Raw genomic sequence first — 25,528 nt, 5'->3', positions numbered from 1 at the left:
TATTTCTGCATTTCAAATCAATACAAATCAACACATCAACAAAATACTTACATAGTCATTTACACAGCTAATATTCGTAACGTTTGGATCTTACACACATTTTCTTTTTTTCAAGAACGAATATCATATATGAAAGGAAGCAATAGGAAATGATAAAAATGAAATGCAGGGGACCATCATCATAAGCTAAGCTTAACGAGGAAGATGGCCCCAGGTAAAGAGATACATAAAGAAAATCTTGCCACTCACTGAGTGGGGGGTAATTGTGCGAAGGGCACAATAAAGAGACAGATAAAGAAAATCTTGCCACTCACTGAGTGGGAAGTAATTGTGCGAAGGACGTGCGGTCAGTGCGGTGTGAATTGTGTTGGGATGAATCTTTTTTTGTACGTTGAGTGTTATTTTGTGTATCAGTGTGATGAGGTGAATGTTACTTCAGTTATGGCCGTGAACTCATTGTTTAGGGTGTTTGTTGACCAGGTGGTATGAATATTTATGTGTCAGAAGTATACTGGATTATGAGGGTGTTTTTTAGTTCTCGTTTGAAAATGTTCAACGACGTACATTGTTTACATTATGTCCTGCAGCTTGGCAACATGAGTTGTGTGGCTTCCCACGAGTCTCATTTCTGTGTTCTCATGCGAGAGAAAAACGGAAAACGTCGAAGGACGTAATCGTCCGCAGCATCCGTAACTGTCCGCAAATATCCGTAAGCGTACGAAAGTGTTGTGATACGGTAACTTGCGGTTAATTTCGGATACTTACGGTGGACGTAAACGAACGCAAACGGACGGGAGGTAAATGTTTTTGCGGAAGGTCTGCGTCCAAGCTACGGGTAGTTACGTTCAATTACAGATAGTTACGTTTGGTTACGGTTACTTGCGTAAGTTTGCATCCGTGGAGTCCCTCTGCGAAATTGTAAACATTTCAAAATTTCGCAGGCTTGGCGCCGTCATTTTGCGTTTCTTTACGGATGAGTTACGGACAGTTACGTCTACATACGTCCCTGCGGATGCCTGCGTCCACGCTGCGTCCCCCTGCGTCCACTCATCCGTATCTATCGGCGGCGGACGTAACCCATCGTAAAGCACTGTGTGACTGGGGCATAAGAGGGGTTTTACACCTGGGTTTGCGTAGAGTTGCGTAGCGACTACACCGAAATCAGCTGTGTACTCGTGAAAAATAATTATGATGATACGCGCAGGACTGGCGCACGTAGTCCCGACGTAGTGTTACGTATGGTTGCGTAACCACTTTGGTGCGTATTTTGCGTATAGCGGGCCTAGAGTTACGTAGGTCGGGCGTAAAGGCCGCGTAGAGTTGCTTGTAGTTGCGTAAATTTGCGTACCGCCCGTGTATACGCAAATTGATAAAACTGCAGAGCTACTTCAGTATATAGCTCTCTGCTTCTCAGTTCACTCTTGCCTGCTGTTCAAACACGTAGCAAATTATCATGTCAGAGGTTAAATCTTTTACTACTATCTTTAGTATTCTTCAGCATTTGGATGCCCTAGAGATTCGCAGAATGCGAACGTTTTCAAAAACGAGAAAAGAGAAGAAAACAAGCTGTTGCAAGAATGGGAAGGAGTGTGTAGGTCAAACCCTGGATCCAGCGTTGACCCCTACCGGGTTCAATATGAACAACTTATGAAAGAACTGATGCCGAAAATTTTTCTTTATTAAAATGATCAATTTTCCTGCGAATGGCGCCACAGGTATTCAATAAATTCCTATCACGTTGCACTGCGAATTACAAAACACGATGCCAAATTCAGGAAATCTTTGGAGCCTGAAACTTGCCGTAACTTTGGTGTTTCTGGCCACTGCTAATAGCTACAAGACCTTACAATATGGATTTCGAATTTCTCAAGACCGGAAGTTTGTTTTATATCTTCAAAGGTTTCTTCTCCATTATCCTGCTGGCAGTTGTAGACGCTCACTACAGCTGATGCCTTCATGTATGTGGACATTGGACAGATGGGCTCCGGCTCTGATGCTGGGCTGTTGAAACAGAGACCTTAAAGGGGGTGGCTAGTAACTGATCAATGGGAATCAGTGGGAATGATGGGGGATGATTGTCCCAATCCCTGTGGGATCCATTTAAGTGTACATTGTACATGTTGTATATCTATTGCTGTGTGAAAATTATTTGCTTTCGAATGGTCTCATATTCAAGTTATGTGTAGTTCGATGTTTCCAGGTTATAACAATCGCACCGACACTGTACAGACATGCTAACCTGGAAACATTGAATTGCACATTACTTGAATATGAGACCATTCTGAAGCAAGTAATTTTCACACAACAATAGATATATAATGTACTCTTAAATGAATCCCACAAGGATTGGAACAATCATTCCCCAGCATTCCCACTGATTCCCACTGATCAGTTACTAGCCATCCCCTTTAAAAGACAGCCATTAAGACCGGGAAGATAAACCTGCCTGCAGCAGACCCTCTGCCCCATGATGACCCTGCAGCAAATTTGAATTCTTCCTTGTGGGAGATGACACTCTTGCGTTAAGGACTTTCCGGATGAAGCCCCTGTCCTTTCGTGACATGATTCCCATGATTCCCATGAAATAAGGAAAGTTACAACGCTTGTAGAAATCCACAGCCGCTTCCAAGTTCTTTCCATCCCTCTGGAGTATATATATGGGCACCTGAGAACTTCATCAGATAATTATTCTTCCATTATTGACATTCACACTCGGGAAACAAACTCGCAAATATAGTTATGAGCAACTCGAAATCCATATTGTAGGGTCTTGTACTTATTTCCATTGGCCCCAAACCTCAAAGTTATGGCAAGTTTGAAACCAGGTTCCAAAGATTTCCTGAAATTTGTATCTTTAATGCAATTTTTGGTGCAATTCGTGTCAGGATGTTCACTGAAAGCCTGCGGCTCCATCAGCATGTGTTGCAGTTCTTTCATTAGTTGTTCGTTTAGTTGTTCATCAGTTGCTTCATGTTCATGGTTCATGGCTCGCCTTACAGGCAGACCCCTTTTGAGGCTCTCCATATTTCTGCTTATAATTGAGTATCTGAATATAAGAACGACCCAAGTCCATGGAAGACCATTTCGAGTAAACTTAAAAAAAACCTTCATGTCTTTTTTATTTGTCCAATAATATTCTATTTAACTGTGATGGGAAGGCAACATTGTATATACAGATTAGAACATATATCATTATGACAAGTAAAATTTACATAAATTGTGGAGAGGCCATTTTGTGTGATGGACTTGGGTCGTTCTTTGAATCATATACATGATATTCTGCTATAGAGATGAGAGAAGGATGAGAGAGGGCGCTATAACATGAATGTAAGAATGACCCAAGTCCTTCATTCTTTCTTTCATATAAAATTTAACTCATTCATTTCAGGCACTTCCGGGGGTAATTTGGCTTTATCATTTATACACAAAATGAGTCCATGGATAAGTTACAATTTCCCGTGTCAAACTGAATTTGGCCAAAAATTGAACTCGGGTCGTTCTTATATTCAGGTCTTCAATTGTTGATTGTGATATCTGAGTGTACTCGGTTTGCCATCAGTTGTTTCATCTTAGTATCAGGATCGCACAGGACAAGTTTTGAGCTCTGTGATAACCTGCCAAGGGAATTCTGAGGAGACAACGTTTTTGAAGTTTGTGCTCAGTGAACTGAGAGAGGTACATGCATGGCCTCCATGGACCCTTGCTATGCTGTACAAGTGCATTCAACCATCATCGCCTTTTGTGACCTTGAATAACCTGTCCAGCCAACAATGGATGCAGTCAAGTTCTTGTCCTTTCTTCTCATTGTGTTCATCCTGGGGGTGAATGGACATGGCATGGAGCTTTCATCAATTCCTGTGCAAACAAGCAAGCTTTAGTGTGCCATGCCCACCACAGGCCCATGCAAACCAAGTTTCTTGGTTTTCGCCTTGCCTACTACACTAACTCCTCATTGACCTTCCAAATCAAACTGCTTCTTTTATCCGGAGACATAAACCCAAATCCGGGACCAGGACATAACGATGACTCCTGCAGTGTGTATAATTGCAGCTACACAACCAACTACACTCGAGTTGACAGGGTAACAGTCCAAGTGTTTACGGCAGGCATGAGCTACTGCAATTAACTCATTGGCGTTACACAAACAGAGACTCGACGTCAACCTCTGGGAGACTCTCACTTCACTGGGCATCGCCAAGAAACGGAGATGTCATCGGGGTAAGAGAGCTGGTGCACGGAAACAGAGACACAGAATTCCTGTTACAACTCATTCGTTTTCTACCACTACGCCCAGAGTTATGATTCGTGAACGCAGGGACATTCGTCTCACAAACCCTAATGAGAGGCCTCCATCTTCTGCTCATGTCGTCTCCTTAGATGATGCTGCATTGAATGAACCGACCAGAATTGCAGTATGGAATGCCCAGTCAATGATGAACAAACCTGATTCAATCTGTGACTTTGTGATGTCAGAGAGCCTGGATATTTTGGCCATCACAGAGGCATGGCTCAGGGGTGATGATCATGACAGCCCTACCCTAGCGCAAATCCAGAATACCTTACGTGGATACCATATTCTAACATCTCCAAGGAAAGGTAAAGTAGGAGGTGGTATATGTGTAGTCCTGCGTCAGAACTTTGGCACAAACATGGAGATCCATTCATACACCAGTTTTGAGTGCATGGAGTTTACCCTTCGCTCAACTAGGAGCAATGTACTCTCACTTATATAATCATCTACAGACCTCCTGGTTCTAAGGGCAGAGATGTAACACAACTTTTATCTGATTTCTCACATCTTCTGGAATCAGCCAGCTTGCGAGACAACCAGCTCGTGATCTGTGGTGACTTTAATTTCAACATGGATAACGTTCACAGCAGTGAAACCAAATCACTCACAGATCTGCTCTTTTCTGCTAATCGGTAGCAGCTGGTCTCTCAGCCTACGCATGCAAGGGGGCATACTTTGAATCTAGTCATTACAAGAGAAGCCAACGAATGCATTAAGGAACTATATCTTCGAGATGCAATGCCTTCAGACCACAGTGCCGTTGTCTTTACTGTAGCATTGTCAAGGCCAATACCAGTTAGAAAAACATCTTGTTTTCGGAAGCTCCGTGACATTGACTATGGCATCTTCAGAAGTGACCTGGCGAGCTTGTTTGCGGCTTCTGAGGATCTTGATTACCTCAACATAGACCAAAAGTTCAACCTCTATAACTCCTCACTCGTGAAGACACTTAATCATCACGCGCCTGTGAAGTCTGCCAGTGTCCAGTTAAGACCCCAAGCGCCTTGGTTTGACCATCACCTTGTTACTCTTAGGCGCAAAGTCCGTTCAGCTGAAAGGAAATGGAGGAAGTCTCATCTGACTGTTGAAATAATGTTAATGAGGTCTGCTTTGTGTGTGTATCAGTCTGCTCTCAAAATGGCTAGGAGAAATTATCATCTAGAGAAGATGGAATCATTGAACGACTCGGCAGAGGCTCCACAGGAGTTCATGTTAAAGAAGTTCCATGCTGTCATTCAATCTGATGTCCTCAAGACTATTACTACATCCAAGATAAAGACATGTCAGCTTGATCCGCTCCCTGCATCTGTCGTAGGAAAATGTGTAGACATTCTCCTTCCAGCTATCATTGATATAACAAATCAGTCATTAGCATCTGGGATCTTTCCATGCGACCTCAAAACTGTTTTAATCACACCTATTTTAAAGAAGCCCAATCTTGATTCTGTAATATTGAAGAATTACTGACCAATCTCTAACCTTCCTTTTTTAGCCAAAGTTATCGAGCGAGCAGCCTGTAGCCAGTTCACTGCACATCTTCACTCACACTCTCTATTAGCTAAATCACAATCTGCTTATCGACAAGATCACAGTGTTGAGACGGCTCTTGTGAGAGTGATGAACGATCTTCTCCTAGGCCTTGATGCAAGAAAGGAAGCTGTGGTCATCCTGCTTGATCTGACTGCGGCATTTGATACCGTTGGCCGTACAGTTTTATCCCATAGAATGAGGCAACGTTTTTGGATATCTGGTACTCCAGCAGATTCTAAATGGATTGAGTCTTACCTGAAGGAAAGACGACAGCAAGTGGTATTAGGACAACATGCATCTTCCTGTGCACCATTAGAACGGGGAGTACCGCAGGGATCAGTGATTGGTCCACTCCTCTTTGTGTGTTACACAACACCAGTTCAAGACATCATTGAATCACATGGTTTCAGCTGCGCCATGTATGCTGATGACACACAGTTGTATATCACCGTAGACCCCGTTGACATGGAACGTACTCTCGAAGAACTGGCCCAGTATCTGCATGAAGTCCGTCGCTGGATGTCCAACAATTCTCTGGTACTAAATGACAGTAAAATGGAATTGCTTCACATTCGCTCCAACATGAAGCCATGTAAGGAACTCACTCCTTTGACTGTTGCCAATCTTGTAGTTAATTTTTCTTCATCTGTCCGTGACCTTGGTGTCCTTTTGGACAGTCACCTCAACATGAACAGTCACATAAACAACATTTGCCGTCGCGGGTCCTTCGCTTTGAGCAAAATAGGGAAAATTCGTTGTTATCTCAGTAAATCCACTACTGAAATAGTGGTCCACGCCCTTGTCTCATCAATCTTGGACTGTTGCAACAGTCTCCTCATCGGACTCCCGGATAAACAGGTCTCCAAACTTCAAAGAATTCAAAATTCCGCTGCCCGCCTTGTTACACTTGCCAAAAAACGTGAACACATAACCTCAATCCTTCAAGATCTGCACTGGCTTCCTATCACAAGGTATCGCATTCAATACAAGATCCTCCTCGAGATCACTTTCAAAGTACTACATGGAACAGCCCCGCACTATATTACAGAACTCCTAACCCCATACAACCCTTCTAGATGTCTCCGATCCTCTGCTCGGAACTTACTTGTTGTACCTACCATTCGAACAAAGTCTTATGGGGAGAGGATTTTTTTTCTTTTGCCGCACCTACCTTGTGGAATTCTCTGCCAGACCCACTGAGAAGTCAAATGCCAATAGACAATTTCAAACAAAAACTCAAAACTTATCTATACAAAGTAGCGTATGATTGTTAAACTTGAAGTCATTATGTAGTTATCTCAGTAGTACTGGCAACGCTGACCTTTTATGTACGTTTAAGAAATAGTTATTGTAGAGTAAATTTATTATAATTATTGTTTGGTAAATTGTAATTTTTGTTGTTATATTTTGTATTATGGTATAATGTGTTTGTTTGTTTGTAAAGCGCATTGAAATTCTGTTAAAGTCTGAAATGCGCTATATAAGAATTTGTTATTATCATTATTATTATTCGCTTTGCCTCTGTAGGGTCCGACGCTGGATCCAAGGTTTGAACTCCCTACTTCTTCTTTTTTCTGCAGCAGCTTGTTTTATTCTTTTTTTTTTCATTCTTGAAAACGTTCGCATTCTGCGAATATTTTGTCTCTACCCAGCAAACACAGGTTTGAGGTTCCGTACGTCTTCGTATAGAATACAAAGCACAACACGCAAAGCACAGGTTTGTTTGTTTGTTTTTTGGAAAACATTTTAAAAACGTCAATGGACGTTGCAAAACGTTTTTATTATGTCTGTAACATCTTCGTCCTTTATAAACGTCTACAAAACGTTTTTTTTTTATTAGGTCTGCTACGTCAACTTTGTCCTTAATGAATGTTTAAAAAACGTTTTTAATTGGTCCGCTACGTGTTCGTCATTGGTTTCTTTATCATGAATATTCATGCCTATTTATGAATATTCAAATTAAGGTGTGTGTGATCTAATTTCAATAACATGTCTTCGCGGATTACAACAATTTGGTGGTATATAAAAAAATGTGATACGCATTCATCAATTGGGAATAGGGTGTAGTATAGGTATAGGTGGTAGGACATTAGGAACAGGTTAGGATAGGATTAATAGGATTGGGATTAGGGTACATTAATCTCAGATTGTGCCTATATAATCTCATAAGTATAATTTTTTAATACGGTATAAAAGATAAACATAAAACATTCTTAAAAGGTTTTTTTAACATTCTAGACGGTTTTCAAAGTTTTTTCTGGACGTCCGCAAAACGTCCACAGAACGTTTTGAAAATTTTTTAAAAGGTTTTACTGACGTCTACAACATCCAAAAGGTTTTCTTCAGGTTTAAAAAACAAAAAATTTTATAACGTCCATTTGAAACGTTTTGAATACGTCGAAAACCTTCCACAAAAAGACGTTCTGAAAACGTTTCGACAAAACGTCAAAATAACAAACTTGAAACGTTTCAAGAACGTTCAGAAAACGTCCAAGAGTTAGCTGGGTAGGGCATCCAAATGATGGAGAATTGAAGATACTAGCATAGGAATTAACCTCCCCATAATATTTTGCTATACATTCGAACAACAAGCAGCTAAACAGTGAAATGAGAAGCAGAAAGTTATCAACTCTACGCAAAATGCGCCACTTTGATGCGCGCTTTCTACGCAGCCATACGTGACCCTACACTGCGACTACGCCAATTTTGCCCGTATTATGATTATTGGTACGCAAATCCCGGTTGCAGTGCCCAGGGCAATCCATCATGAATTATCAATAAAGCATTGATGTGCCTGAGAGCAATAGTGCAGAAGCCTAGTCTGCCCAGTTCTGACAAAAAAGACGGTATTTATGGTATTCGTGTCTATTGTTCAGAGTCATTGTAAGCACACACTGACACATACGTCATTGCTCCAGACCTTGTGTCAAATTCAACGTTGTACAGAGGGTTCGAATTTGACGAAAATCTGTAAATTAACTCTAAAATTAATCAAGACTTTAACGACACTGATACATGCTCATATGTTCAAATCACCTCTAACTGAATTGTACATTATTCAGCTATTACTCATATCAATGACAATGTTATCTGATGTATAGCTTTCAAACTACATTTTTTTCATTAAGGATCAAAAGTAGAAAATGTTGTGTAACACCTACGACATACCACAGCTGCACTTACAAACACACATAATTATAGATACACGTGATTTACATAGTTGATCATCGTCATTATTACCAGTTAAACAGCCTTCTCTAGTAAGGAATATATTACAGGTAATATGTGACCCTGCACCTCAAAACAAACAAAAAGTCGCCAGACATGAATTTTTAGTTAAGACCATATTCCAAAAGAGTAGACTTTAAGCTTTAAAATGATGTATAACTCAAATCAAATGGACTCTCCTAACCTATCAAAATATTGGAAAGAAAGCACAAACTCAGGAAAAGTGTGAACTGAGAAAAGAGGCGCTGAAGTATACAGTGTCTATTCAAGCGCTTAATCTTTACCAAACCTTGCTGGCTGTGCGATGAATGGGACAAAAAACAGGAAGTAAACCACCAGAGTAACAGCAATGAAGGGATTATCAGATTAGATTGAAATTAAGCATGCCTCATTAACACATTCTGTCCATTATTAATGCCAACTTTCAAATCAGTAGCCCTATCCTTTCAAAAGTTATTAGAGTTGAAAGTGAAGAGTGTGGACAAGATTTTTCAGAAATGAAAAAGGGATTCTAAAGACACACCTAATCACACTATTCTACCAAAAATGTTCGAGATAAACTGCTAAAAAAACACACTTTCCTGCCCGTTTTATGATACCAAATTTTAGCATACTGTAAAAGAAGACCCGCTCTTTCAGAAAATATGAAAAAGTCAAGTTCGGCTAGGTTGACCCATTTCACTTATTTTCAGTCCTCACGCAAAATCAGTGTGTGGGACTTTATGTTCGTTTTGAGGTGCACGGTCACATATGGAGGGAACTGAATTGCACAAAAAATAGAGCTTGTACAATTAGCAGGTTTCTTGAGTAGGAAAGAACAAAAATAGTATTTGTATACACGCGTATAATATGAACAAGTGGACATTACGAATCAGAAGGGATAAGAAGAACAGGTAAGTGAAGCAATGGAACAATGGCAGACATACATACTCAAACAAACAAACACAAAAACACGGCACAAACATAAATTAGGTGTGCTTATACTTAACAGCATGCTGTTATTTCAACAACAAAAAAAGCGAGTTGATCAAGATTAGGAGTAAGTCCAATGCGGTGGTAGAGAATCCACTCGATGCTCAAAACAATCTCCTCCCTGTTTATGTAGACAAAAAACAATTGGGGAACACCGCCATCTATTGCTGGCCAGCAGGTAAATAGGACACCATCTCGCATTGATTGAACTGGTGCGTTGGTTAGAAGATGTAAAAGGCAGATAGAATGACCAAAAAAAAAAAATAACACAAACAAACAAATTATAAAGACAACGGATCACCAGAAATGTAATAATTACTGTCCCAAGAGAGAGAAATGAATATCGACTCCTTGTTTATGCTGAGACAAACGAAATAATACTACTTTGTCGCATTGCGACAAACACAAATAAAGGATAGGATATGGTTGATTGCTCATATTTTTGGCGATGTGACTCTATTGAATGTAATTTTCTTGTATCTTTCCAATTCTGTAATATCACGATTTATTCTAGAGTTTCAATAAAAGGCGGCGTGCAGAACTAGCCAAAACTGGAAAACCACACATTCTTGGAAGTGTTTTCCGTCTATGACAGCGGCATATAGAATTTAAACTCTCAAAACTTTCAAAAATATTAACCATGTTAAAGGTCCTGTTTACTTTTTGTAACAGTGATTTAAGAAAAAAAAAATGTTCAAGATATCACATTTGATGCATCTGTGTAGGTCTTTCATAATCTGTCACAATTACTGTTTTGTAAGTGGCTCTGAGGTGGTATAGTGGATAAGACTCTTGACTTTCAATCAGAGGATCCAAGTTCGAATTCCGCTCAGTGCTTACAGGTTGTTTCGACCCTGATGCAACAAATGAAAATGGCTACGATATTATAATTGTGACGACCGGGCGTTCTGGTAGAGCAGTGGTAACAATGAAGAGGGCCTCCTTGGATAAAGAGGGCATCATCATTATCATTATCATTATCATTATCATTATTATTGTTATCATTATTGTTATTATTTTTATTCTTATTATCATCATTATTATAGTTACTACTATTACAATATATGAAGAGTTTGTTTGCAAAAACCGATAAGTCCATGTTTGCCAAATGGAGATATTTGCGATTAAAGGTCAAGAAAAATAAAGAGAATAATAAGAAAATTTTTGCTTCTTTTGACCATAACTTCAAAAATATACCTATATATGTAGTGACCAATATATCATTTAAAAGGTATTATTTTGTACTTTATGACAGAGATCGTACTTCAAAATCTTCAAAAATGGACTTATCGGTTTCTGCAAACAAACCCTTCATATTATTATCATTATCATCACGATCATTCCTACTATTATTATCATTTTATCATCATCATCATTACTGTAAGGGCACCCGACACTGAAGGATTAGTAGCCTTTCTGATAAGTGCAAATAATCAGTGTCGCTGACAATTAAAAACAAATGAAATACTTTTTGACGTGAATCATTTCTCTCTTCTTTTTTTTTTTTTTGATAGAATAACTATTGTTTTTAAGGGAGGGGGTATATCTTGACATGGTCCCGTACAGCTGCTTGAAATTTTAACCTGTCGCTCTCAAAACGATTTTGCGCTAGACTTAAAACCTTGCTTAGTTTTGATACATATACGGAGAAGTAATATCATGCCCGAGTTCGGGTTGCAGCTGTTGTGATTTAGCCCACGCTTCCTGAGTTGCAGTCGGATCGTAATGACAAGGAAAATCTTGCAGAAAAAAAAAGAAAATAAGGAAAAAGAAAGAAATAAAGGAGGGCCTCAGAATATACGGGCCCCTAAGAAAAAAGAAGAAAAAAAGAAGAGGAAGAAGAAGGGGACATCCTGTGAAAGTACTCTGAAGCACAGCAGGTTGGCTGGGGGCTGGGTCACCATGGCAACGGGATGATTCATCACGGCCTGGTCTTCTCTGCGTGCCTGCACTCCCACCATGCGTAATGTTCGCTCCGTTTTTAGGGGATGCAAGCTATACTTCTTCCCTTGGATCATATACCTGACTCAAGGTAAAATTCAGCCTTGCTAGGATGACTACATAGGATAAAGATCAGTGATTTAAACGTCGGTTTAAGGTTGACCGCGTCATTCATTTCCTATATAATATATAGGAAAAGAACATAATTCCTTTCTCCTTGCCTATGTCAATTTTACACAAGGCTTCATGGTATTTAGACTGAGTCGGCCGCCGTCCAATCGTCGCAAACTGTGAAATCGCTTTATTGTGGTCAGTTTTTGATGCCCGGTTTTGTGATCCGGCCGGAAGTCACGCTCCATCCGACTGGCAAAGGTATGGTGACGGTGGTTAAGGATTTGTTGCAATGCATAATAACTCAAACTACATCTTGCATACGTGACTGAATTAGAAATGAATAGGGATCATTTTAACTCTCTCCAATCATAAATAATTCGGCAACGATAAACCTCAAGTATCAGGGTTACCAATGTGGTAATAAAACTTCAAGGTTTGCTTTATTTAGTCATTTCGGAGTGTTTGCAAGAGAGAACTTCTTAAACTCTTGATTGTGTGAAATAACGATTGAAATAATCTGGTTTCGACATGTTTCTGTGCTTACTTTGATATTTTATTAATCAATTTACCAACTAATAGTCAAAGATGTTACATTTGATTATTGCCTAAGATTATTTTGCTTTGTTTGCTTAAATATACGTCGAGAACTTCTTCTGTTCTATTAAGAACTACGATTGCCAAATTATGTCGGATGTGTTTTATCATTCATTGGCTCATCTGTTCCATGCACTAATTCATTGAGCCATTGCATCGTCATAAGCTCGCAACTTGTCCAAGAGTATTGCCACTGGTCACTGGTAGATGCACACATTTTGCATTATGGTATGTTAAAATTGAATCGAGTGTGACTTGTTCCACCGATTAAAAATACGTTTACAATAAGTATGTACTCTACAGAGATTCGACCAGTAACCTATTCATTTGATATCTTCACTTATTACCCTTTTTTATGTCACTCTTTTTTCTCTTAGTTTTTTCGACAACGCCACTGTATTGTCAACATAACATAGTATTTGTCTGTTTCTGTGAAAATGTTTAAAATAATATATTAACTTCATATTATTTTATCCATTCATTCCTAATGCATTCAATAATCCATTAGTTCTGTTATCAATAATTCTCGATTATTTCCTTTACTAAATTGACTATCTTATCATTAACCCGTTGTTTCCAAGAAATGCGTGGGCCAGCATTCAGGCTTCTAGTATTACAACTCGTAAATGGATTCATTCATTCCTTCCTTTAGACACATTTATGTTCGGAAACTTTGTTCATGAATTGGAAGGTAACTGTGTCTAGCCCCGTCTGAAGTTCACAATATAGATCTCTTTCCAAGATGGGTGTGTTTTTGAAAATGCTTCTCTTTGAAGAATCGATGCTCGTTCGACACCTCGCCGAGAACTTTACGATCTCCACCAGAACTCAGGATCGAAATATAGTGAATGAAAATGTCGAATGACTTGCATCTGTTCGAATAAAACCCGTCCAAGAAAAAGGTCTAGAGTTGTCAGCCACACAAGATGGAAGGAACTACAACCTTTTACAGGGCTCACACCTGTAAATAAAATGGTATGTCCAGACCCCTCCACAAATTCGTACCAAAGATACCAAAATAAATGAAGAAAACAATTAAAAATCAATAATGCTGTTTGCCATATAACTGAATAGCTGCAGATATTGCGTATGAATTCCTCTACAAACTGCATTTTGATTTGAAGATGAAAGCTTTTCTCATGGAATTTGAAGGGACTATATTTTTCATTAGGTGCATGTACAGAAAATAGATAATTTTTTGAGTGAAAAGAACTCGTAGTCTTGCTTTGCGGACCCTTGGACAGAGTTTGAGCTGAATAACCCGCCTTGGAAGTTTGATGGATAACAGGGTATAGCTCACTTATCAAGGTTAGTGAAAATGAAACACCTCATTTCTCCCAGCTATTTTACAGAATTGTTTGAATTTTGAATTTTAACACACGTCTCTATGGGAAATTATTCACCCATGTTAGCTCTACACCGGGGATGGAAAGGGACTATTTTCCTCCACAGTCACCATGCTCTCATCGTGCACACTTCACGTGTCATTCCGTGTCAATATTGCGTCACACTGTAACGATTGGACAACTTCCGCCGTGGGCCTCAAGTTACATCATTGGTCACGTGTCTTTGCTGTGAAACTGGTGCCGAAGAAACCTGTATCACTTTGCCAATTGATGAAATAAAATTATTCCACCCCACTGCGCCCCCCCCCCCAATTGGCTGATTTCCCTGCCATTGTTTTAACCGATACAAGACATTACATTCTGAATGTTGGTGATTGTTTGTGGATATATGAAACCTGGAATGGCTTCAGATCAAAATTCCTCTTGATACAGCAGTCATTTCGACGTCATCTATGTTTATCGTTGACAATACGAATGAAAGGGAGTCATACAGAATAGGGCAATTATAAAGTTTGAATGGGACTTTTCAGGTTTAAAAAGGAAAGAAGAAATTAACTGTCTAACTGTTGGATGATTCGTTTCATACAAGACAAGCTATATCTTTAAACAATGCTTGTTATTGTTATTGTTTGACAATTTGATCCTGCAGAATGTTTATTGTGCACATACAACTTCTCATATAAAAATGCAGAAATTGTGTATTTCCCTTGAATTTTTGTAAGAGATGGAGGAACAATGACGGTTACTATTTATGCTGCGTATGAAAGATATCTATCAAAAATGAACAGAATAATATCCAACTGAGTTTTCAGTAGTTGTAGTGTCTCATGTTATCATTGCTCTACGAATTTATACCTTAAACTTATTTGAAACCGTCAGCGATTGGAGTAGTTCCTTTTTCGTTTAAAGCGAACTTTCTCTCCACATTAAAGTTGACCTTATGCAAACAAAAACGATTAAATCGAATGAGGAAGATATATTTGAAGCTTCACCAAACCATGTGAATTTATTCGCGCATTCCAAAAAAAAAAAGAAGAAAAAACAGCTTTGAGATATGATGGTTATTCAGTGAAAAAAAAAATGATGATAAGACCATATACGCGCTAACTATAATTACATCACTTTCTCCTTTATTCACTCTTTTCATTCAAGAAGGACGCGTCACTATCACATACACGCAACTAAATCTCCACATCCACACAAACTCGTTACGTCAGTTTGCGCTATGCACCACTGCACATTTCTTATCCATTTTCTTTCTCCACTATATCCTGATAAGTGAGTGACGACTCGTGTATCCCTTTTATTTGTCGTACTGTATTATTATTATTATTTACTCCTATCACTCTAGTCTCCTGCATTTCTGTTATACTTAGAGTCGCTTAAATTGCATTTTGGTGCAAATAATTCTTAAGTCTACAATTATATGTATAGTAACACATGCTCGTCTTAATTTTTGTTATCAGGAAATATATGTAGTGTCGTATATTAAAGGTCATCGCTACACCTGCTTCAACTGATAGATCCAAGCAATACTCAGTAACGTTGTTGAATTGACTTTGTGTTGCATTCATCTATGAAAAAGAAATGCATTAATGAAATCAATCAACTGATCAATAATGAAAATGGATATAAGATGTTAGTCCTTAGCTTACCATGTTATGTTTTTACACAACAGTAATATTCTTTTTTTTTCCGCAACCTCAAAATAGATGATAATAGCGCCAGAATCTCTAAAGGCTCCAACCAACCTGCAAACAAGTTTTCATGTTTTCATGTTTTCATGAAATCAATAAAAATGGGAAAAATATATTTCCGTGGCATCAAGCAACAATGATTGTGTTCAGAAGATTATTCCGTGTACCATACAAGTCGAAATTTCATTAAATTCATCAAATTCATTCATTAAATTCATTAAATTCATCAAAAATTTCATTAATTCAGTTTTGATTATTAATCTACAACAGCTTTCGCTCATGGATTTTGATTCATTTATCAAATGAAGTTGGACATGATGTAGAATGGCACTTCCACTCATGAGCTGCCGTCTTAAAGGTCCAGTTTACCTTTGGGAGCAGTGATTTAAAAAAAAATGTACAAGATATCACATTTGATGCATATGTGTAGGTCTGTTGCATCACAAAACATCCTACCATATAAAATTTTCGCAATAAAGCCTAAAATATAAGGAGATATCAGTGTTTTTCTCAATAAACCGTAACTGTAGACGGTTTAGTCTGGAAACATTCTTATTATAACTATTGTTCACATTTTGTGTATTTAACAAACCTAACATCGATCATAGGGATTCAAATTTTTGCAGTGGTTGTTTCTATCCCAAACTCATATTTTAGAACTATTTTAAAGCACTAATGCTAGGTTTTTGTTTGATCTGCAAATGGTAAATTATGCCTTTAAGATATCAATAAGTACATTTATTCATGTATTTACTGCTCTATAAGTATTGTCAATAAATTATGTGTCCGTCCAAGCGAATCTGCAAGTATGTGACCATTAGACCGGAGGCCCAGGAGGTTTATTCAATCGAAAAGCGGACAATTAGCAACTGACCTCTTAGGAAGTTTATATGGATCCTGGACATCACGAAAATGCATTGCTGCCGGGTCTCATCGTTGGCCTTCCCGCCAAAATCACTCAATGCATGACGTCACTTCCGGTTGGCCTTTTTCCAAATTTTTGAGACAGTTTGCGTTGAGATGATGTAAGTTTCAGCATCGTGTCCTAGGTATATATTCTATTTGGTATCTAACAACTTTGGAGTATGTGCAACCATCTAAATGTTCATTTTCTATGTGGTGATGCTAAGCAATGCATTTTTGTGATGTCCAGGGTCTATGTAAACTTCCTATGAGGTCAGTTGCTTGTCCGCTTTTTGGTTGACGAAACTTCCTGGGCCCCCGGCCTACATGTGTATAACGGCCTTGTAATAGCTGCATGTTTCAGTGCGCCCTCATCTATATCATAATGGCCGGATAAAGATCTCTGTAGAAGGACATTTCAACAACAACAACAACAACAACAACACGAAAATGATATCCCCATCCAAAATCGGTGGCGTCACAATGCTTGGCAATGACGTCAGCACATCGCAACAAGACGGGTGGAATGAATACATAATGCAGAAGAACAACTTGGGGGACAACGAAGCTATATCTGCTTGCCCCGAGGTATTCTGTCTTTCTTTTTTAAATTCTCCTTATTTTAAAGGTCCCTCTGCAGTCACAATGCCTCCTCCGCAGCTTGCAACAGAAGACAAAGAAAAAAAATACACAAAACATCAAAAACAGAGACACGTTTAGGATTTCCAAAACGTGGACTATTAGGCGAACTAGTCTTTGCAAAAGTCTGTAATAGCATCCCGCCACGAAGTCGACTTTCCCTATTCACTGACAAATTATGATTTGTTCAAGTTTTGTCTATGTTTGTTTCATTCCAAGTTTGTTTTTATATGGTATTTACATATGGTTAAAAAGTTTTATCTTTTTCAGAAACACGTGGACAGCCCAACAAAAAGAAGAGCTAGTGATTAACTAAAATCTGATAAAAATTAATTAAAGTTCTCGATCATGAAATGAGGTGTGTTTGTTTAGAAAATTCCGGTATCAACAAAATTATCTTATTACTAAAAAATTACAGAAAGTCGCCTTGTGACGTGAGAGTATAATGCCACGATTGCATGGAGCAGAGGGTGTCTTCAAGCTCTGTATAGGAGCTCTGAAAGTTTTACGCACATGTGTGCAAATATCTCTCTGGCCGAAGGAAATCAAAATTCAACGAACTAAAACAAGATGTAACATGACAACATTAAATACAATGAAATGGCAAAGGGTAAAATGTAATAATGTGAGCAAAGATAAAATAAGACAATGAAAATAAGAATAAGAAAACTATGAAACAAAGTAATTATTATAACAAAGCAATTGACGGCCGTGTCGTTAGTGGCATCTCAGGTGTTACAGAGTGTCTTCTACCTGTCATTTCGCTTTTTAAAAACTTTTCTCCTAGAACAAGAACCCTCGGCATATCTGACCAGTTGTTTTGACGGCAATCTTGGATTCCCTCGCTATGACAAGCAAAGCACATGTCACACCATGCGTCCCCGTTAGACAATGGCCCGGGGTTCTGGGAGGGTGACACACTTTGTCAGTTGGGGGGGGGGGGGGAGACAGGGGTATTCAGACAAACTCGTGCCAAGGAATTGCTACGGCTTGTATCGCATTTGGAAGGACCCTTGTCATTTCTTGTCAGACAATGATAACGACGACAAAGAAAAAAAAAAACAGTCCCCAAAACAAAACAAAGCATAACAACAAAACCACGCTATGTTGGCTCGCATCTTTGATATAAAAACATCCAAAAAGATCGGGACAATAGCTTTAGGGGGCTGTTCTCACTCGCTGTGTCTGTTTTGGCATGTACAGATCAGCTTTGCTTGCAAGAAGTATATTGTACTTATCTTTCCTCGTTGTTGCATTGCCCCTGGTTGTATTTCCTCACCAAAATTTAAAATGAATAACCTGCTAGTTTTGCGTTATAAACACTTTCTTTGTTTTTATATTCTATGGTTAGATATATGCCTTCAAGGTTTTACTGTTTTCGTTTGTTTGTGTGTGTGTGCGTGTGTGTGTGGTTTTTTTTTTTCAGACGTAGATGTACATTCAGATTGATTGAAACCAAAACCATATTTTCCGTTACAATCATGGCATATGCGAGCATATTCCGCAGAACTTTGACCTTAAGAAGCAATTGCCATTACAGTAACTGTAAAAATTGAACCTAACTAAACATAATAGAGTATTTGAGACTTAATTCTGTTGTGGTCCAAATTTAGAGCCAAGGCAGCATTAACTTCCGAAATGCTGATAATGCCAAAAGAAAGCAAGTGCCGAAGTATTGTTCTAGATTTATGCCAAGAGAACTTTCTGGAATAGATGCGTGTTAAACAAGCACGTGCTGGCCTGTATACGAAGCTTGGTATTCAAGGCGCGTCCAACCAGAGAACTTTATCAATTTTTCATTCGGAGTTGTCAGGTGGATTTTGGATTGTTTGTGTTCTGTGTTTTGGCCGTGCAAATGAAAATGAAAATAATTTCTGAATTCTCTAGTTCTTTTAACAGAATTGAACAGACATCCATAAGAGATGTAAATGGAAGCTGATGTGTCTTCGAGAGTGCATATGTTTCATTGAGAGCTTTGTGTGTGTATGTGTGTGTGTGTGTGTGTGTGTGTGTGTGTGCGTGTTCCTGTTTGTGGGCGTCTCTCTTATCTGTACGCGTTGTGATTATGCGTGAGCGTTTAGTTTCGTATGTGAGAAAGATTGACAAAGTACGGTAATTTTACTTTCGTCTGTTCTTGGAACTTCTTCGATAATGCTACGAGATGAGGGGAGCAGGACGGTCTAAGTCACTTAATCACCATTTAAGGAGGATAAGAGTCTACAATAGGGCCTAATACTGCAATGCTTTAAGGGGGCATTCCGGACGATTTTCATATTTTCACATCATGTAGTACAGAAATCAACAGCTTCATGTATAGATTTGTAGAATTTATTGTGGTTCTTGAGCAGAGAAACAGTACTTTCAAAAACCTTAAACAAATTACACTGAACAAAGATGATGACATAGGAGCCTCACATATCTCAGAAATGTAGCAGTGTCATTCCATTACAATACGGCATGCTTGCAAGCTCACCTGTGTGTAATCTATGCATGCCTTCTTCTTTTGTGCTGCTTCCTTGAGCCACATCTCAAGCATTCTTATGGTGAGGCTGCCATGTCATCATCCTTGTTCATTGCAATTTGTTATAAACTTCGAAAACATTCTTATTTTTCATCCCAATCATTATAAATCCTCAAACTCTGTACCCAGTATAACTGATTTATACATGTTCAAATGTAAAAATTTGAAAATCATCCGGAGGTCTCCTTTAATAGAGAGTCCTTTTCTGAGTGCGATTAGAAGTAAAAAAAAAACACCAAACAAACAAACAAACAAACAAACAAAAACAAAACAAAAGTACATGATGATTATCATGCCGAGATAAAAGCCACACAAGGAAGGATAGAGAGAGAGAAAAAAAAAACCGTGTTTTTCAACATGCATGGGGAGACTCCAATTAGTGAGTTCATTCGATCGTTTCGTTAACGAAGGACAAATATTATGACTGGTCTTTTTATTGTTGACAATAACTAGTTCGAGAGTAATTACCTCTGGCTGTGTCAACGGTGTCAATAACAACTTTCTTGACAGAACGGTAACGCATCTTGATTACAGCACTTTTAAACACAAAGAACGTGCCCTTGCGTTGGTTCAATAAGACAGTTTGGCCTTGGTTGATTAAAGGAAACCAAAACCCAAAGAGAAATATTGATTAGTGGATTAATAAGAAAATAACATAAAGGGAATTCCACAAAAATGCACTTTTCTATCATATTGAAAGAGCTCTTGACTCTTTACCGCTTTCAGAAAGCAGGGGGAATAATTGGTACCCTTAATATAAGTCATTGTCAAGATGATGGAATGTGTAATTTTCAAGGAAAATGAGTTTTTGTGGAATTCCCTTTATAGTTTTCTTTATAATGTTGTCTACACATGACGTCATGATCTGTAGTAGTCTCCTCATCCAGTGGTTCCAACACCAAAACTTTAAAGATTCATAACTTTTGCATAGATTGTCCGATTTTCCTCAAACTTTCGCTGATGTGTTCTACTAATATTGCAGCTTTCACTCAATCCACATTTCTCTTTGGGTTTTGGTTTTCTTTAACACAGATGTTTACTACACATTCAGAATATAGCAGCTTTTAATTGCATACTTTAAATCTGCTAGATACATAATCAAGAGCTACTACTTTTTTTGTTAGTTTGTCTACATGTTTTTGTTTTGTTTCGTTTAATCTAGATATGCTTTTCTGGAATCTATCAGTCTATATGCAGCAGCGAACCATTTATTTTGATTAGCTTAATTTCGAACTCTCTATGCAGAGACACCTAAATTAGCTATTGTTTTTTTCATAACAACAACAACAACAACATAATAGTAAGAATGTTATCATTATTTTTTTCATTATATTACCATTATTATTATTATTATTATTATTATTATTATTATTATTATTATTATTATTATTATTATTATTAGGTGATCCGAGTATCCTCTCGGATCACCTTCTGTATCTGTACTGATTCTTTGTTTTTCTTCTTCTTCTTTCTCCGCAAAAATTGTGTATCGCTAATCTCTTGAAAGTCCTCTTCCTATCAATGTCAAAATTATACCATACATGTATCATGTCCCAAAGACGATCCTCCTAATAAAATCATAGTGATTAGTCGACCGTGACGTCACTATGACGTCATTATATGAAAACACATTCTCAATCATATCTCTTTAATGGAATGAAAATTTTCAATGAAATTTACGTCACATATATTTCAAGTCAAGCGCATTCTACTCATATAATCAAAATTCATATTTTCTCTTAAAACGTGCGCGTACGCGCGCGTTGAAATATTTATATGCTCAAATCGAGCTCAAATTTTTTTTTGCACACGTTTCAGAAGATTTAGAGCATTTTTTGAAAAATCGAAAAAATTGGACGGACGCGTACGCGCGCGCACATATACGCACGCACAGCTCATACGACATAGAAATTTCCCGTTTTTTCACACTTATCGGATGCCTAAAATGTCAAGGAATATTTCTACCAAGTTTCAAGTCAATCCGACTCAATATGACGTCACACGGGCCCGTCAAAGTTGAAATTCCGCGCGCGCGTCAATGGCGATATACAGTGCAACAATGCAAAAAAACCGCCAATTTTGAATCCGATTTTACTCGTCAGGATGGACGGTGACCCCCCGTTTTCTTTACATATTCTGAAAGCTGATGAGTTGTACATGTCATTTCACGGGTTGGCGATGCTGGAAAAATGATTAAAAGATATCAAATTTCTTAAAAAGTAAAAAAAGTAAATTTTCAAAATGACGTCATCAAATTTCAAGTTCACTCGAGCGTATCTCACTTATCCTTTGCCAATTTTCACACAAATTTCAGTATGTTGTAGCTTATTAAATGCTCTTTCATTAATATAATAACAGCATTTTGATTGGATGACGGCATCACCTCGTAAAAATGGATTCAAAGTAATCTTGTCAAATTTGACCATTTTACGTGTTATCTCTATGGGAGTGCAGTTTTTCTGGAAATGAAAACTGACATGACTGTCTTTATCGAGCACTAGCTCACTTATGCTTCGGTGAATTTCTCCCATATTTTAGTATGTTGTAGCTGAGACTATGGGCTATCGTAGATGTGCCCTTCGTTTTTTCATACGGAGTCGGCATCACGTCCAAAAATTTGGTTGAAATTAAAGCTTATCTTCGATGTATTGAAATATTTCTTCCTTTCTGAAACTTTCTTTGCAATAACTCAAGAAAAACATACCCTATCACCACCATATTTTGCACATGTTTAGTTCATGTCACGTACATTATCTCATAAAATAACAATTACTTGATTAGACACCATCTTGGGTATGTAAATTAGGGTCAAAGGTCATAAATGTTTCATCCTGTATCTTGGTAAATGCATGTTTTTTTCTTTCCCATATTTTGCACACGTAAAGACCATGTTATAAGGATCATTTCACAAAATAACTATTTTTGGCTCAGAGGCCATCTTGTCTGTGCAAAGTGGGGTCAAAGGTCATATGTACTTCTTCCTGTATCTTCGTTATGACGTGTTATCTCTATGGGAGGGAATTTTTCTAGATGTGAAAATTGACCTGACTGTCTTTATGGACGACTAGCTCACTTACCCTTCGGTGAATTTCTTCCAGATTTTCGTATTTTGTAGCCAATTTAATACTCTTTAAGGTTTGTTCAACCAAAGTTTTAATCGAATGATGTCTTCACCTCGTGAAAATGGATATAATGTAACCTTGTCAAATTTAACCAGTTTACGTGTTATCTCTATGGGAGGGAATTTTTCTGCAAATGAAAATTGCCATGACGGTCTTTATCGAGCACTAGCTCACTTACTCTTCGGTGAATTTCTCCCAGATTTGATATGTTGTAGCTGAGACTTTGGGCTATCGTCACTGTTTTCTCCATTTTTTCATACGACGCCGACATCACGTCAAAAAACTTGGTTGAAATCAAACTTATCTTCGATGTATTGAGATATTTCTTTCTCTCTGCAACTTTCTTTGCAATAACTCAAGAAAAACAGCCCCTATCATCCCCATATTTTGCACATGTTTAGTTCATGTCACGTACATTATTTCATAAGATAACAACTACTTGATCAGACACTATCTTGGGTATGTGAATTAGGGTCAAAGGTCATAAATGTTTCAACCTGTATCTTGGTGAATACATGTCCTATCTTTCCGATATTTTGCACACGCAAAGACCATGTTACAAGAATCATTTCGCAAAATAACCACTTTTTGCTCAGATGCCATCTTGGCTGTGCAAAGTTGGGTCAATGGTCAAATATACTTCATTCTGTATCTTCGTTATAGTGTATACCGAATTTGGTACCAAAGATGGCAGACCTGACTCTCTTTTCTAAATGAGAATCCAAATATCACACGGCCAATGTCTCTAAACACAGATGAAACCTATATGGTCATGCCTATTGCGATCAGGACTCGAATCATTGATTAAAAAAAAAAAAAAAAATCGGATCACCTAATTTGTCAGTCTTGACAAATTCCGAGTCTAGTTATTATTATTATTATTATTAATATTATTAATATAATGATTATTATTATTATTATCATCATTATTATCATTATTATTGTTATTATTATTCCTATTATTGTATTACAATGTAAAACTGTTACATCGCGGTTCCGCACTGTGGAAAAAAAGAAACACACGAATATGATGAGTCTAGAGATTGCACTTACGATGCTCCCTTTTTCGCAAGACAAATCCAGTCAAAAGTAGGGTCCCTAGAGCTGAGATGGTAAAGACACATTGACGTTATTCCTCGTTCCGCCGTAGGCAATTCAATATTCTTAATGTTAAGAAAGCTTCAAATATATATCATTCAAAAGAACTGACGCTGTTTCCGGTATTGTTTTCCCGGATGAATACCTAATCCACTTGAAGAGACGAGGTTTTGTAGTTTGCCCCAAACAGTGACCGAGAATTTGCCAGAATTTGAAAGAACTCTACCAATGCCGGTATAGTAACATTTTGAATTGCATTCATTTCATCAGATATTCCTGTTCGCTTTAATCCTAATTTAATGTCTTTAGTCGCATAATTTTAGATAGATACATATTAGACACAATAGATTGTGTGTTTGTGTCTTCGTTATATCAGGGAGGTGGCAATGAATGCTTTATACTGTTATACGAGGCAAACTGACGGGTACGCTCTAAGAAAATAGGTTCAATTTTGCACCTTTACCAGTATCACACTGCATGGGGAAACTTTTTCACGTGTAACATGCATTACGCTATTGTATGGCATTATAATAAAATCATATATCATCAAAATAGTACATTTTCTGTAATTTGTTTGTTTTTCATTCGAATCCTCACGTGTGTTCTTTTTTCACTTTGTTTTCTGTCGTTTTCTTGTCGTCTAGCCTGAGAAAAATTGGGACTGTCCCTGAAGGCTCATGATTTACACTAATCTAGCCCGCCCTCTACGTCACTGCCTATGTAGTTACAGCACGACCTTTGAAAGAGAGGGAGGGAGAGAGAGAGAAAACCGCTGTTTCCCGTATAGCGGTACCTGATTACTCATCGATGAACTCGCCCATGCAGCCGTGTCCCATTCCAGGATTTGACACAATCCCCACCATCGCAACGGAGGTACGTCATCCCCGACACCTAGGGCGCTGTCACTTTCTTTTGTTTGTTGCCGGACTGACAGCACCCAAATTTTAAAGGTAAATCAGCCAACTTTCTCCTCAAAAATTATTACCAGATTATTACAAGTATAAGAGTGTCACTTTTGTCAGATACCAAAAGTGAAAACGCACGTAAGATTAATAATCACGTCTTCTGACATGCTTTTTAAACGTTATAGATGCACAGCTTTAATATTACCTCAGTTTGCCACTTCCCAGATCTGACTACATTTCCTGACAGTTTTAATCAAGATAGTTCTTCCAAGTTCCTATTTCTCTAGAGAGAAACCATCCCGTCCCCCCCCCCAAAAAAGAGCAAAATTAAACATGGAAACTATCTTATTTCTATGTATATAAATTATGTATGTATGTATGTAATATGTAGGACTATGTATTTCAAAGGTCAAAGGTTAAACGTCGAATGATTTTTATTATTTTTTTTTTGCTTCTTTATATCTCGAAAATGGTGCAAGGTGCATTCATGGAATTTAGTAAATATATATGTACTGATTGGCAATGATTGTTTTGGAATTTAAGGGTCAAAGGTCAAGGACAAATGTTTGATATTTTATTGTTTCTTTCATTTGTTTGTGCAATACCGGTATTTTCAGAAGTTTGGTG

General features: G+C 38.0%; 1 protein-coding gene across 1 annotated transcript in view; it reads left to right on the top strand.

The window, feature by feature from the left end:
- Positions 1-3,770: 3,770 nt before the first annotated feature.
- LOC140233800 (uncharacterized) overlaps positions 3,771-25,528 on the top strand; it is a 64,253-nt gene continuing 42,495 nt past the window's right edge. The window contains exons 1-4 of the mRNA XM_072313893.1: positions 3,771-3,821; positions 4,149-4,596; positions 6,201-6,358; positions 7,349-7,368. Coding sequence (XP_072169994.1) covers positions 3,771-3,821; positions 4,149-4,596; positions 6,201-6,358; positions 7,349-7,368 — 677 coding nt within the window. The remainder of the gene's footprint in view (positions 3,822-4,148; positions 4,597-6,200; positions 6,359-7,348; positions 7,369-25,528) is intronic.

This window comes from Diadema setosum, chromosome 10 (assembly GCF_964275005.1).
Source record: "Diadema setosum chromosome 10, eeDiaSeto1, whole genome shotgun sequence".
Lineage (NCBI taxonomy): Eukaryota > Metazoa > Echinodermata > Echinoidea > Diadematoida > Diadematidae > Diadema > Diadema setosum.
The sequence above is the reverse complement of the archived record's forward strand: the minus strand, read 5'-3'. Positions and strand labels throughout refer to the sequence as shown.